This window comes from Capsella rubella, unplaced genomic scaffold (assembly GCF_000375325.1).
Source record: "Capsella rubella cultivar Monte Gargano unplaced genomic scaffold, Caprub1_0 scaffold_6, whole genome shotgun sequence".
In the NCBI taxonomy this organism is placed as follows: domain Eukaryota; kingdom Viridiplantae; phylum Streptophyta; class Magnoliopsida; order Brassicales; family Brassicaceae; genus Capsella; species Capsella rubella.
The window spans coordinates 3898901-3912684 of record NW_006238918.1 but is presented as its reverse complement, the minus strand read 5'-3'; the positions used below and the strand labels follow the sequence as shown (position 1 = coordinate 3912684).

At 35.7% G+C, this 13784-nt stretch overlaps 3 protein-coding genes across 4 annotated transcripts; 2 read left to right on the top strand and 1 right to left on the bottom strand.

The window, feature by feature from the left end:
- Positions 1-479: 479 nt before the first annotated feature.
- On the bottom strand, positions 480-4119 carry LOC17882590 (protein CLT3, chloroplastic). The gene is made up of 8 exons (XM_006287687.2): positions 3563-4119; positions 2109-2254; positions 1940-1977; positions 1665-1780; positions 1441-1540; positions 1326-1361; positions 1181-1231; positions 480-1070 (listed from the first exon to the last, which is right to left on the bottom strand). Exons 1-8 carry the CDS (start codon positions 3976-3978, stop codon positions 636-638), a joined length of 1338 nt encoding a protein of 445 aa, XP_006287749.1. The 5' UTR covers positions 3979-4119; the 3' UTR covers positions 480-635.
- A 1508-nt stretch (positions 4120-5627) lies between these two features.
- On the top strand, positions 5628-11974 carry LOC17881127 (rho GTPase-activating protein 6). Of its 2 annotated transcripts, none has more exons than XM_023780512.1 (22): positions 5628-5935; positions 6421-6457; positions 6588-6664; positions 6875-6945; positions 7021-7099; positions 7208-7352; positions 7442-7561; positions 7801-7878; positions 8041-8096; positions 8187-8256; positions 8339-8426; positions 8627-8867; positions 8940-9158; positions 9339-9641; positions 10065-10114; positions 10377-10437; positions 10513-10596; positions 10705-10821; positions 10908-11077; positions 11161-11227; positions 11345-11461; positions 11553-11974. In XM_023780512.1, exons 1-22 carry the CDS (start codon positions 5879-5881, stop codon positions 11739-11741), a joined length of 2496 nt encoding a protein of 831 aa, XP_023636280.1. In that variant the 5' UTR covers positions 5628-5878; the 3' UTR covers positions 11742-11974. The 2 variants fall into 2 exon arrangements, with proteins under 2 accessions (XP_023636280.1, XP_006287069.1); XM_006287007.2 differs by having other exon boundaries at positions 5629-5935; positions 10705-10815.
- A 729-nt stretch (positions 11975-12703) lies between these two features.
- LOC17881439 (cysteine proteinase inhibitor 1) lies at positions 12704-13667 on the top strand. Its single transcript, XM_006288896.2, has 2 exons — positions 12704-12891; positions 13203-13667. The coding sequence occupies exons 1-2, from the start codon at positions 12772-12774 to the stop codon at positions 13386-13388; spliced, it is 306 nt and encodes a 101-aa protein (XP_006288958.1). The 5' UTR covers positions 12704-12771; the 3' UTR covers positions 13389-13667.
- The last annotated feature ends 117 nt before the right edge of the window (positions 13668-13784 follow it).

The following is a 13784-nucleotide window of genomic DNA, read 5'->3' as shown; positions in this document are numbered from 1 at the left end:
TCTCCTTCATATATATTATTAATACAATATTGTTGTTGTATGAGATGATTATAAATTAAGTTGAGAAATTCAATAAGGAAATTATAAAAGAGTAGCCATGGGAAATTTTGTCAGATGAATTGGTTATTTAAATGAGTTGATTTATTATATAAAGTATTAATTGAAATTACAATTAATAATGGGGAATAAAATTACGCTTTAAATTTCCTTTTAAATGTTTAAGATATGTATTTGTTCTTTGTTGATAGCACAACTTAGCAAATTATCATCTACGTAACTAAAAATTATGAATTTTGACAAACTTAATTTACGGAAATGATCCAGCAAGATAATGACAATGGTATGTTTGTCTAGCTATGAGACTTTATTTTGGATTGATCAGGATAGTTAAATTGATATGAGTTTATTCTAAGTTATCATTGATCCTACTATAACTCTGTTTCTCTCTCACACCTTTCGGGCGGGATAAAGTAATCATACATTATGTAAAAAATCTTATTGATCATTGAGTATCCCATCATGGACATCTGTTACAATAATATTTATTCAATCTTATATTACCTTAATCCCAAACCGAATCTTCATAAGTCTCTCAAATCAATTAAGAAAAACAGAAACCTCTACTTAAACCCTCTCTATGTTGGGGGAGGTGAAGGAATGACTGTATCAGTACGAGGAGAGTTAGCTCCTTGCGCTGTCCAACTGTAAAGAATCATTCCCAATACAAGTATGATTGTTCCTCCTATGAACCCTGTTGGTAGTGATGATGCAACTCCTAGGTACGGTAATGGCATTGTGAACAGAAACACTGCAATTGGCACTGAGACTGTTGATGCAAGACATGATACCACCGCAGATGAAAGCTTTATCAGTCTTAAATGCGCAATGTTATAGCCAATGTTCACTATCACAAACAATAGAGGCAAAAACGGTGCCCCATCACATCCTTTTGTTACTGTCCCGATGTTGAGAAAGCAACCCGCGCCATCTTTAAGGTAGCTACCGAGTTGATTAAACGGTATGCCCCAAAGTTTTGAAAGAAATGGAAGAAGTAGTGCGATGCATATGGCCTAATTGGTTAGTAAAGAAAAAACACCAAAGAGGAAGATTACTTAGCTTGGTATACAAGCCGGAGCTTAGAGAGGGGAACAAAGGGACATATTAGGGTTATAATACTTACTTGGAAAGCTGAACCATATGAATTTACTATAAATAGGTCGAGTGAAGCTCCCTGTGATAGTAAAGAGAAGATGAATTCTAAGTTTTTCAAACAAGTTACAAACAGAAACTTTTGTCCAATGTGTGTTGAGGATTGAGGAATATACCTTTAATCGTTTCTGGCTATCTATAAAGATGACTTCCTATAAGAAAAAAGGAATTTGAGATTAGAGAGAATAATTTCACGTAAACTAAAAGGTTGTGATCAGGGGAATAACGAACCTTCAATACTGTACCTGCTCCTTGAAGGAGGAAAGAAAGCACCATTAGAAGAATCCAAAACACTCCGGCTTCCTTTAATGAATGAGCAGCGCCTGATCCACTGCAGATGGAAAAACAATAAATGGTGATTCATGTTGTGTCATTTGTGAAATACCAAAAGAGAACCACAATTAGAAATTTGGTTTAGTATCGAGCAAGAGGATCATCGAGAAGGTTTATCTAACCTTGCCACACTGAAGATTACACCAAGAGCTACTAGACTGCATCCCAGTATCTGGTTTACACTATATCTCCTCCCGATAAAAATGATGGAGAAGAAAATTTGCCAGACTAGAAATGTCTATAAGCAAACAAGGAAGTGAGTTATACATGTTATCAACTAGCAATAATAATCAAGAAAACATGGTTTTTTAATTAAGGGAAATATAAATTGTCACACTGAAACCAAGAGTTGCACATACAAAGGCATATATTAAGTTATATACAGATTCTATCTAACCTGAGATAAAACTGTAGTAGATGGCCCCGAAAGATTCGCTGAGTAGAGAAAAAGCAAAATAAAAACACTAAGGATGAATAAAAGTTGCTTTGGTAAGATGATCAAGGCATTTCTGCTTCTCATAGTACTCTCTCGTAGACAAATCCATATAAATGTAATGTAGTGTTACCTGCTGCAGCCATTCCAGAAGCTGCAGCGAGAGCCTCTAAGACGCCGACAATTAAAAATGGAGGTTTAGGCACCGAGAGCATGGCATCTGTGACCGTCCCAGAACGATATCTAAAATACAAGATAGTATAATATACAGCTACATACCTACATGAAGAAATAAGCAAAAGATAAACGGTAAATTAGAAGTTAAATAAAATATAAAACAAGATTATTCCAGGACATCTAATTGGTAACTACCAAAGAAAAAGCATAGGTCGCTTGGTAACTAGCTACAAGTTAAGATTCAAGAATCTGATGCAACCAATCAAACTTTTGACTAGCAGACAGCAAACACGTGGAAAAGGTGGGACACTTGGGTATTTTACTATGGATTTCCGGTTTGAGAAAACCTCACCATTATCACTTTGGTCTGGTCCCATAATTGTATGTATTTCTAAGTTTGGTCGACTTTGGTTTGAGAAAAATGTGACAAAAGTGGAAAGAAGCCATAATATTTGGTTCTGGAATGGTTTGGTTCAGGTTAGTAAGATGGACATTGGGAATTCTCTAATCAAAGTCTAAGCCCAGTGGACCCAATAAGAATATTGCATAAGAGGGAGGGGATAACGAAATGTGATGTATGGATGGACATTATTCAATTTGGTTCCACCACCTTTTCCTGTTTCGATAACTTTGGTTCCACTAACTTACAAAACGTTTGTGATTTTTCCTCTTATCATATTTAAAAACAGTACTTTATTTTTCTTGTATTCAACGAATTAATGCTTATTGCTAGTGCTGATTATTCTATCATAGGATAGAATAGCATTTATTTTGCAAATGGTTATAAAATGATTTATGATATTAACTTCGATCGAACATCATGATTTATCCCAAAAAAATGGAATGTGAATTTAAAATATGAAAGAATGCGCCTTTAACAATAATGTTCCCAAGAAGAAGAAGAAGTATCAAACTCGAAAGAGACTACTACAAAGCCAACTATGACCCGTTCAACAAGTTTCTAATTTATTTAATATTCACTCGCTTTACAAAGTTTTCCAAACATCCAAATTTTGCAGAGTTTTATTTTAAATGTATATGAATTTTTATTTTTTTTAAATGTTAGTTAAACTCCAATGAGCCATAACCAATCTCATAACAAACAAAAAAAAAAAACACTCCCAAACAATGTATACATTAATAACCAAACAAATAAATCGATATTTAGACGGGAACTATTATTTAGCTAGCAGCCTAGCATTTACTAACCTTTAAATTCATGCACACCACAAATTTCTATAAAGATAAAAACTAGAGATCTAGACGCCTACGTTTCTTCTCGTAATATTATTTTTAATTAGCAGAATGTAATTGTTACGTGTATGATCTTTAACACAGTAAAAGTAAAAAAACAATTGACGCATTTGAGGGACGATAGAAGAGAGGGGCGGAGATGAGATGGTTTATTACCCGAAGGTGGAGAGTTGCGCAAGGAAGAAGGGATATTGCTTGAGCGGAACTAGCGCCAGCTTATACATCACCCTGTTTCCCACTCCCAACGCCGCCGTTGCCGCCGCCCAAAATACTATCTCCGCCGTCTCCACATGGCCGCAGCTGTGGCTCCTTTCGATCTCGTTATCCCCGATGGCGTAACCGCATACGCCTGGCTTTTTGATCCCCGATCCAACCGAGGAGGATCTCTTTGCCCGTGACAATGATTGGGTGATGAAACGTGGAGTGATCGTAGGTACTACTACTAGACGAGGAGGATTTATCTGATGAAGGTTTCGACGGATACTCAGGGAGATGGATTGGGGTCGGTTTACGGAATGCGAACTGATCGTCGCGTTTAAACCGGTGTTTAACCGGCGAGAACTCGTTGCCATGGTGAGAATTTAGGCTTTGGAGTGATACTGGTTCTGACGGGGGAAGAGAGGAAGGGAGGGAGACGCAATTCTCTTATTTCTATTAATTTACTTTTTTATTTGTTCTTACAAAAAAAAAAAAAAGTTTTAAGATGGATGTATTCAAATTGGAATTTTAAGAGATTTGAGTTTTATTGGGGTTTTAAATGATTTTGATGATTTTAGGAAAGTTCATATGACTTTTGTAAAATCCTTTCAAATCTCACCAAAAACCATGAGATTTAGATTTCTGTATTTTTAACTTAGTAAATCTTCCTAAATCCTCTGAAATCCTTCAAAATCATTAAAACCAAATCCAAAAATTGTTTTCAATAACAGTGGATTTTAAGATGAATTTTAAAATCATTAATTGAATAAAAGTGTATTTCATGAGACTTTTTAAAATTTATGTTTGAATAACAGTGGTTTTATAAGAGCAACTCCAATGCAAGTTTTTTTAGCAAATTTTTAAGAATTAAAAAGAGAAAAAATAAATTAAAAACATGTAATAAGCTAAGAAGTAATTCTTGCTAAGAATTTTTGAAATTGTTTCTTAGCTACATGTGTCCGCTTATGATTGAGTAAAGGAAAAAAAGAAAAAAGAAAACAAATTTTCTGATTATTTAAAATATAGTGTTTAGTAACTTATTAAAAACTTTATCATTGGAAGGATAAATTTTACATAAGTTTTTAGTTTCAATTTTTGTACTTTTTGTAATTAGAATATTACCAACATACTTGTTAAAAAACTTACCATTGGAGTTGGTCTAAATTCTATACAAATCTCTTAAAATTTTACTTTGAATACATCACCTAAATAACTTTTTAATTAAAACACAATTTACAAGTAATTAACAGTGCTGCCAAATTGTTATTATAAAATATAGTACAAGACAACGTAGACAGATGTTTATTTTTGTTTAGTATTGCATACTTTTAGTGGTTTTTAAATACGTCTTAGTCGGATCTATTAGTCGGATTTGAGTTGGTGATTGGTTGGATATATAAACAAAGAATGATGAAAGTGTTCTTGACACACACAAAAAAAACACAAAAAAATACTGGTATGAAATTCATTTTTGATTAGAGGACTAATTTTCATCTTAATTATTGTAATTTTACAAATTGATAACTACAATTGAAATGTTATATTTTCAATATGGTTATAATTACACGATGGTATTGCGAGGACTTGATGACGTGATCCGTCTTCTCATGGTTTTTTTATTTTGGTTATGTGAACTGTAGGGCTAGCAACTAGAGTTATGATATTGATGGTGGAAAGAAAACATAAACATTAATTAAAAACCTAGTTAGACTAATGACCAAGTTAACCATGCGTAGAAGAGTTTAGGATTTTGGAACCATGCCTTGCTTTGGCTCCATGCTAATTCAAAATCGTACCAGACCGAAATAACCAAATAACCCCATATCGAAACCAAACCAACACGGACCCGACCGAGCTTACCACCGCTCGATGCCAAAAAAGTTAATGTGAAAGCATGAAAAAAAAAAGTGTAGGAAATGTCTTTATCGTGGCGTCTTTTGATTGGTTCGATGCAAATAATTAGACTACACCCTACTGTGCTTGATATTTCCCTTTTCTTCTTCTTCCCTCTATCCCCGTCCTTCACTCATCATCTTCCCTTGGAGGCTAGCTGCAGTAGTTTAGACTCTGTAGTGATTTCGCTGGAAAGTAAAGGCAGGCTTTGCTAGGAGAGAATATGGGATTTCTTAAAGCCATCGATTCGGGCTAATGTGTATAGTTTTTGATTCGTCTGGGGAGCTCTTTGAGAGATTGCAATTTTAGTTTTCAGCTTATTTTTTATTTCATGATCTTTTTGGATGCGTCGTTTTTGATTAAGTGTTTATTACTTCTGCAATGGCGGCTTCTTCAGCGGCTATGCAGCGACCTCAACAAGCTGGAGCTTTGAATACGGTAATTACAGTCTCTCGTTTGCCTCCTGGTTGCTTTGTGGAGAAAGTGGAATAATTCTGATGAGATAAATAAGATTAGTGCGTTTGTTTCGTATTGAAGGAATTTATGACACTGTAAAAAGATTAGATTTTGCTCAAACGACTCTGTTGGGTCGAGACCGAGTTGGTGCCAGTGAATTTAGAAGTGAATATTTCCATTTTTTGTTTGGAAATTTTGGGCTTCAAATTCATCAATTCGATCAAGTCCAATGCAGTCAACCGTGAAACTTTTTCCTAAATAGACGGTAGATAGCTTTATTATACCAGTTTAGGAAACCTGAAGCCAAACAATTAGATTTTAGCTTCACTTGTTAGCCGGTAATGGAAGAGTCTTTCAGATTTGTCTGTTCTTTAATCTGTAGCTCTGCGTGTTTTGGTTTTTGTAACTGTTCCAGATTTAAGAAAACTGTTGATAATCATTCGTTATATTCCATAATATTTTGACAGGTTTATAAGAGTGGTCCTCTCTTCATTTCATCAAAAGGTGAACTTCTACATTTTTCTTTTCTTTCAAGATTTATCTACTCTTTAACTCCAACCATTGTGTATTCTTGATTCCTTAATTAAAACCAACGTGTTGCTTACTAAAATTTGTATGGCATATCGATTTGCAGGACTAGGTTGGACGTCTTGGAAGAAGCGTTGGTTTATCCTTACCCGAACTTCTTTGGTCTTCTTCAAAAATGATCCAGTCAGTGTTTGTGATCCTTTGACGTGATTGTTTTCTAATTCATATAATACTTTTACTGTTATCATGAACTTAGAATGTTTTATGAAAAAAAAACTTAGATGGCTGTATTAACTTGTTAGAAGCTTAGGAGGATCTGGATTTACACTATCAACTCCCAGTTATTTTACAACTATTATATACCTCACGCTCATTGTTTCAACTGTTTGACAGAGTGCATTACCACAAAAAGGAGGTGAAGTAAATTTGACTCTTGGAGGCATCGACTTGAACAGTTCGGGGAGGTATAAATTTCTTGTGTTTGTTTTTTATAAGAGTATCTCCAACTTTATAGCCTGTGTTAACATGCTCGCTTGCAGTGTCGTGGTGAGAGAAGATAAGAAGTTGTTGACTGTACTATTCCCAGATGGGCGTGATGGACGAGCCTTCACCCTCAAGGTGATTTCTATATATACTTGGCTGACCAATTTTTATTCCTCTATTTTGGTTATATGCTATGATTCTGGGTTATGCTTCTATGAAATGCTAATTATTTGGCTCACATAGGCTGAGACATTGGACGACTTGTATGAATGGAAGGCTGCCCTCGAGCAATCCCTTGCACAAGCTCCCAATGCAGCACTTGTAATTGGTCAAAATGGAATATTCCGGAATGAAGCAAACAGTACCATGGAAGGGTCCTTTAATTCATGTTAGTTCTCATTTATTTTATAATAATCAACGCTTCTGCTATGACTCCTTTCAAATTCAGATGTATATCAATCACATCTTGGAACGCAGGGAGGGATCAACGCCCATTGAAGTCTTCGGTTGTTGGAAGACCAATTTTACTTGCTTTAGAGGAAATTGACGGAAGCCCATCGTTTCTTGAGAAAGCACTTCAATTTCTTGAGACATATGGTGAGTATTGGCCTCCTAGTTTGATTAGTTTCCTGCGGTTTTATATTCTAAATCTCATATCATTATTCGCTAATGTTTGTCCTCTAGAAAGTAAATTTGTTTATATTACTTTCAGTGTCATATATATATATATTTATCCTTATTGAACTCATCATATCGGCTATGATAGAAGTGGTTTTTGTCTCTAAGTGCCCAGATAAATGTTTTTGTTTTGATCGTGAACCTTTTTGTCTACACAGGAACCAAAGTAGAAGGAATCTTAAGACAGTCTGCAGATGTTGAGGAGGTAGAACGCAGAGTTCTAGACTACGAACAAGGTATTGATCTTGTACATATGGACAGTTTCTTTTGGTTACCGATTTCAGAAATGTATATGTATATAGATGTAATGATTCGGATATTAGCTCATTTTCTGTTTCATTTTTCCGCTGTCTCCCTCTTAAAAAAAGTCTTTATCAACGGAAATTTTTCAAATGCAGGCAAGACAGAGTTCCGTCCTGAAGAGGACCCACATGTTGTTGGAGACTGTGTTAAGGTACTATTTTAGTACTATATTGTGTGTCAACTATGATTCATGTTATAATTATTGTCTTGACATATTCGTGTCATGTTATTGTATCTGCAGCATGTTCTGCGGCAGTTGCCTTCTTCGCCAGTTCCAGCATCGTGCTGCACTGCTCTGCTGGAGGCTTATAGTAAGTCTTTGTATAAATGGAATTTATGTTTGTACCTTTGGTTTTATCTGTGTATTAACTCACGTTTTATACTTTTCTATAGAAATTGATCATAATGAAGCTCGGATTAAATCACTACGCTCTGCTATAATTGAAACATTTCCAGAACCAAACAGGCGACTACTACTGCGGTATGCTCTCAGATGTAATCCATGAGTGATCGTAATTACGGCTTAGGCATTCTACTTAGGCAATGAACTTAGGAGAATATTTTAATCCTCAGTTGCATATGCCATGGAAAATATGTGGTGCTCCCTTGTAAAGCTGCTTGGAAATCTATATTTTGGTTACTTCAAACAGCTTTGTTCTCAGTCTGGGTTGGATTCTGCAGGATTCTAAAGATGATGCATACTATCACCTCTCATTCATGTGAGAACCGGATGACTTCATCTGCTGTAGCTGCCTGTATGTCCCCATTGCTCTTACGTCCTCTTCTGGCTGGAGAATGTGATCTAGAAGGTTTTGACACTCTAGGAGATAACTCTGCCCAGCTTCTTGCTGCCGCTAATGCTGCTAATAATGCTCAAGCCATTGTCACAGCCCTTTTGGAAGACTATGAGAATATGATTAATGTAAGATTCTATTTGATCCGTTAATATATCTGGTTTCACACAATGCTATTTTCTCAACTATTTGTTTTGCAGGATGAATATCTTAAAAGATGCTCCACTTCTACTGATTCTCATATTGGCGACAGTGGGCCTGAGAATTCAAGTGATGAAGAGGACATAGAGGTCAAACGTCCTGACTTGCATAATCTAGATAGAAGAGAAGGGGGAACAGATGATGATAATGATGTTAGGCTGAGCAGAAAACCGAGTGAGAGCAGTGATTATGCTGGCAGTGATCTGTATGACTACAAGGTTTGTTCTTGCCATCTTATCCCACTGCCCCATACATCTTGGTCAGAGTAAACCTGCATTCGGAATTCTGAATAAGTGATATGTTCGAATACTTGGGTTTTCCATAGCCAAACTGGTAGAATCTAAAGCTTCAAGAAAATCCATCCTTATTTTTTCCTACGTGTGATTGTGCTCTCTCAGGGATTTGGTGTTGAAGATTCAGATGCTGAGTCTCCTAGAGACATCCATTGTTCAGTCGAGAGTACAGACTTTTCCACAAGAGTGAAAAATCAAATCGAAGAGCCTATCAAAGATATAGAAGTTTCCAGCGTATCACCTACTGAAAATTGTTATCAATCAGGGAGAGAGGCTATGCCCTCAGTGACTCCTAGTACTCCTCTCACTGCACCTAGATACACAACATCAGCTGAGAAACCTGCAAATAAATCTACTGGCTTGTCACCAGTCAGTGCGAAGCGTGCTTCATCCTGGGGAAGAGGCAACGTAAGTTTTCCATTGTCTTGCATGAAAAGTCGTAATTCTATTGTCAGTCTCTGCAGCTGACTTGCGACAAATACATTTATGAAGTAGATATGAGATTCTAAATATAATATTTTATCTGTCCTTAGAACTCTTTTATCACCACTAGACGATTTTAGTTCTCTTTCTCTTTCATTATCAGGTCATGATTTATAATTCCTTTCGAAATCTTAGTGCCATGTTTATTGGTGCTACAGTCAAGATGGGCTGTTACGACTTGCATAATCCTAGAAGAACGTTAACTATCAACATCTTAGGAAGTTTAGATGTTATTGGAAGTCCCATCTATTTGGAACAAGTTATCTTCTGACTAGTTAGTTGCACGTACATAGTTCTAGGAAAATTAAAGGTGGTATTTCAATTCCTTACTTTGTTTACTGTGTGCAGGGGAAAAAAACACCTGCTAAAGGATCATTTGACTCCTCAGGAAATGACGAGTAAGATACTCAATCCTGAATGCATACATTTTGGGTCTATAACCCTCCTATTGACGACACCTTTTTAATTTGTCATTACAAGATTGAAAAGTTTAAATATATATTCTATTCCTGAAGTCCATATGAGATGTGTATATTTAAATAGGTCAAAAGGGTTTTACTGAAGCAACGTTCTACTTCACTTTTTAAATTGAGAATAAATTTTCTCTTTGTTCTTATGAGCTTGACGTATTCTGACACCAAATGCTTTCGTCGCTTGTAGGCTTCTTATACAGAGGCTCGAGCTCATGAAAGATGAACTGCGGCAACGAATCGCTAAGGAGGTACTTGTTCCGGTAGTAAAAATATTATATGCTGATAACATAATGTTGTTATATTGATTGATAAGACCACTGCAGGCTAAAGGAAATGCGGCTCTACAAGCTAGCTTGGAGAGAAGGAAGCAGGCTTTGCATGAACGACGGTTGGCACTCGAACAAGATGTATTAAACCTCTCTTGGGATTTGTGTTTCTGTCCTCCAAATTTCTGTATAATTTTGCGGGAAAATAAACTTCTACTTTGTTGACCATGCTTGCCATGGAATTATCAGGTGGGCAGATTACAAGAACAACTGCAAGCTGAGAGAGACCTACGATCCGCTCTTGAAGTTGGTCTAAGCATTTCTTGTGGACAATTTAGCTCACAAGCTGCGGATTCCAAAGTCAGTGTACGCTTTAGCTTGAGAAAGATTTTTTTTTGTTTCCCCCTATAGCTCTTTCTTTCCTTAGTGCTAACATGATAATAAATGCGAAGACAAGGGCTGAGCTAGAGGAGATTGCTCTTGCCGAAGCTGATGTCGCGAGATTGAAGCAGAAAGTCGCAGAACTACATCATCAGCTTAATCAGCAGCGACAGAATCACTTAAGTTCACTCCCAGATGCTCAAAGCCATCACCAATTTCTCCATAATCATAATACTCAACTGTGAGTTCATACACTGTGCCTTGTTTTAGCTATAATGTAAACTCGCTAAGAGAAATAACACCTCTATTTTTACAATGTCGCAGGAAGACTTTTCAGCAGGACTTTGATTCCATTCTTGCTTTCGTTAATCAGGAAAGAAACCAGAGAACGGTACAATCTTATTATATAACTCAGGAGTCTCATTCTCACTACTCCTTTACCCTCCATTTTGTAACCAATAATATTATTATCTTTTAGTGACGTTCACTTGCATTGAATCATATTTAGGATGAAACTAGCCTAAGATCAGACTGGAGGAACGGTAGAGGAAACAACAGACAAGTACCAGGGTCACCGAGCTTGAATGCAGCATCCTTAGGCATCCCAATGGAAGATTTTTCTCCGGTTAGTGTTATCGTGTATTTAAAATGAATCTCAATATATATATATAAATAAGAACTCAGTAGTATAAGTGTGCGATTATACGATCTTGTAGGTGATGGATTACACAAGACATCAGCACCCACCACCTGCAGCATCTGCAGCTCTCATGGAACTAACCACCCGCCTAGATTTCTTCAAGGAACGACGTTCACAACTTATGGAACAGATTCAGAATCTTGACCTCAACTACGGTTCCTCGTCCTCTTCTCTGCACCGACCCTCATCTCCGCCGTGGAATTAGGCTTTTGTGAGTGTCCAAAAAAAATATTAGAAAAAATGTAAAAAAGTCTCGTCTGTGCAGACTACTCTTCATGCTTGTAAAACCGGTTTAAGGTCAAACCGAGTATATTTATTTAGCGACGAGATTGATCGAGAAATGGTAAGCTCTTGTTTATTTATGTTAGTATGATTTATGTGAGATTTAGATAAAAGTTTGTTAAAAAAAAATTATATGTAATACCTCTGTTTTTTATATTTCTAAATACCCAATTGAAAAAATAGTTAATTTATTTTCTTCTGGCCGACATAAAAAAAAAGGAAAGATTCTCTAAATTAGTTAGTGCTACGATGAGTCATACAGTCATACTAATATTTTAATTATTCCAAAAGAATTATTCTTGAAGAAAAGAAAAAAATACGCGCTTTACGACTCCCTCTATATATATATATACAGTAAAACCTCTATAAATTAATAATGTTGGGACTATGAAAATTTATTAATTTATAGAGGTTTTAATTTATCGATAAATTAATAATTATTAATTTATAGAGAGATTTTCCTAATTTGGAAAGTTTTTTCAAAAAAATAATTAAAAATAAAATTTAATCATGAGAATTAATATTTTATATAATCAATTACAAAGAAAATAATAATGATTATGTCTTGAAAGAGAATGCTAACTATTTTTGATATAGTAAAATATTAGAAATAAACTATAACAAAAACTAATGTGTCTATATATGCATATATTTTGAAAAATTTACCTAATTATTAATTTATAATATTGTTGGGACCATATATTTACAAAGGATTTTCAAAAAAATTATTATCTTATTATTTTATCGAAATATGTCTAAAATTACACTGGTCCCGACTTGGGACCGGAAAAATTTATTAATTTATAGAGATTATTAATTTATCGAGTATTAATTTATAAAGGTTTTACTGTATATATATACGGCAGAAGAGATGAGGTGAGACTTTTAAGCTCAGATACGGATCAAACAAATATCTTTTGAGATAATTTAGAAGTAAAAAAAAAGAGTCGGAAATGGCGGATCAACAAGGAGGAGCAGTCGTCGGGGGAATTCGCGATGTTGATGCAAATGCTAACGATCTTCAAGTCGAGAGTCTCGCTCGTTTCGCTGTCGATGAGCACAACAAGAACGAGGTACGAAGAATCTTTCGCTACCTTCATTTTCCTAAAATTCGGTTTGCTCGATCAACCGATCGAAGAGTTTATCTCGTCGCTAATCGCTGAGTTTCTCCGTCCGATCTCTAGTTGAATCGATCATATTCCTAATTGAAATGTTATCACGAACTGTAAATTTCTGGTTTGAGAATTTAGGGATTGCATCATTTGCTTCTTGTAGTATCCATCAGTTTTCACCTATATTGGTTTTGAGATTCTGGGTAGCGAATTTCGAGGGAAACCATTTTGAGGTATCAGATTAATCAATCATTGCTCTTATGTTTATGCAGAACGTGACACTGGAGTACAAGAGGCTCCTTGGTGCAAAAACACAGGTTGTGGCTGGAACAATGCACCATCTCACTGTCGAGGTGGCTGATGGTGAGACCAAGAAGGTCTACGAGGCCAAGGTTTTGGAGAAAGCCTGGGAGAATCTCAAGCAGTTGGAGAGTTTCAACCACCTTCACGATGTTTAATCTGACACCCGAGCTGTCTGTGATGCCTTTGCTTTGCTTTCCAGGCTTGAGTGAGGTCCTTGTGTGCTTCTCAAACCACGTGATAAGAGTTACGGTTTTAACTAAGTTAACTTCTTGAAATAAGTGAATGTGAATCCAGTCTATGTGTTTGAACTGGTATTGTATGTATCTCTCTTGATTTTCGTTTGTCTATTTGCTATTAGCAAACTCTTACTTAATATCTATCTCCCTTGGTTTTGCAAAACATCACGATGGTAATAAATCCCATGATTATAGCTAGCTTAAGAGGTGATGAGTATATATATTTACATCACATTACAAAATCATCTTAAAAGATTAGATGTTTAACTTGGTAATTCGGTATCTATCTCTAAAAGTATCAGAAATTTGACTAGA

Bases quoted from the DNA above. Each gene is read 5' to 3' on its own strand.
- LOC17882590 (XM_006287687.2), bottom strand. From the start codon at position 3,978: ATGGCAACGAGTTCTCGCCGGTTAAACACCGGTTTAAACGCGACGATC. The intron at 2,255-3,562 runs GTAATAAACCAT...TTCTTCATGTAG, and splicing joins GCGCAACTCTCCACCTTCGG to GTATGTAGCTGTATATTATA. The intron at 1,362-1,440 runs GTTCGTTATTCC...TTTTTCTTATAG, and splicing joins GAGCAGGTACAGTATTGAAG to GAAGTCATCTTTATAGATAG.
- LOC17881127 (XM_023780512.1), top strand. From the start codon at position 5,879: ATGGCGGCTTCTTCAGCGGCTATGCAGCGACCTCAACAAGCTGGAGCT. The intron at 6,946-7,020 runs GTATAAATTTCT...GCTCGCTTGCAG, and splicing joins GACTTGAACAGTTCGGGGAG to TGTCGTGGTGAGAGAAGATA. The intron at 7,879-8,040 runs GTATTGATCTTG...TTTCAAATGCAG, and splicing joins AGTTCTAGACTACGAACAAG to GCAAGACAGAGTTCCGTCCT.
- LOC17881439 (XM_006288896.2), top strand. From the start codon at position 12,772: ATGGCGGATCAACAAGGAGGAGCAGTCGTCGGGGGAATTCGCGATGTT. The intron at 12,892-13,202 runs GTACGAAGAATC...ATGTTTATGCAG, and splicing joins ATGAGCACAACAAGAACGAG to AACGTGACACTGGAGTACAA.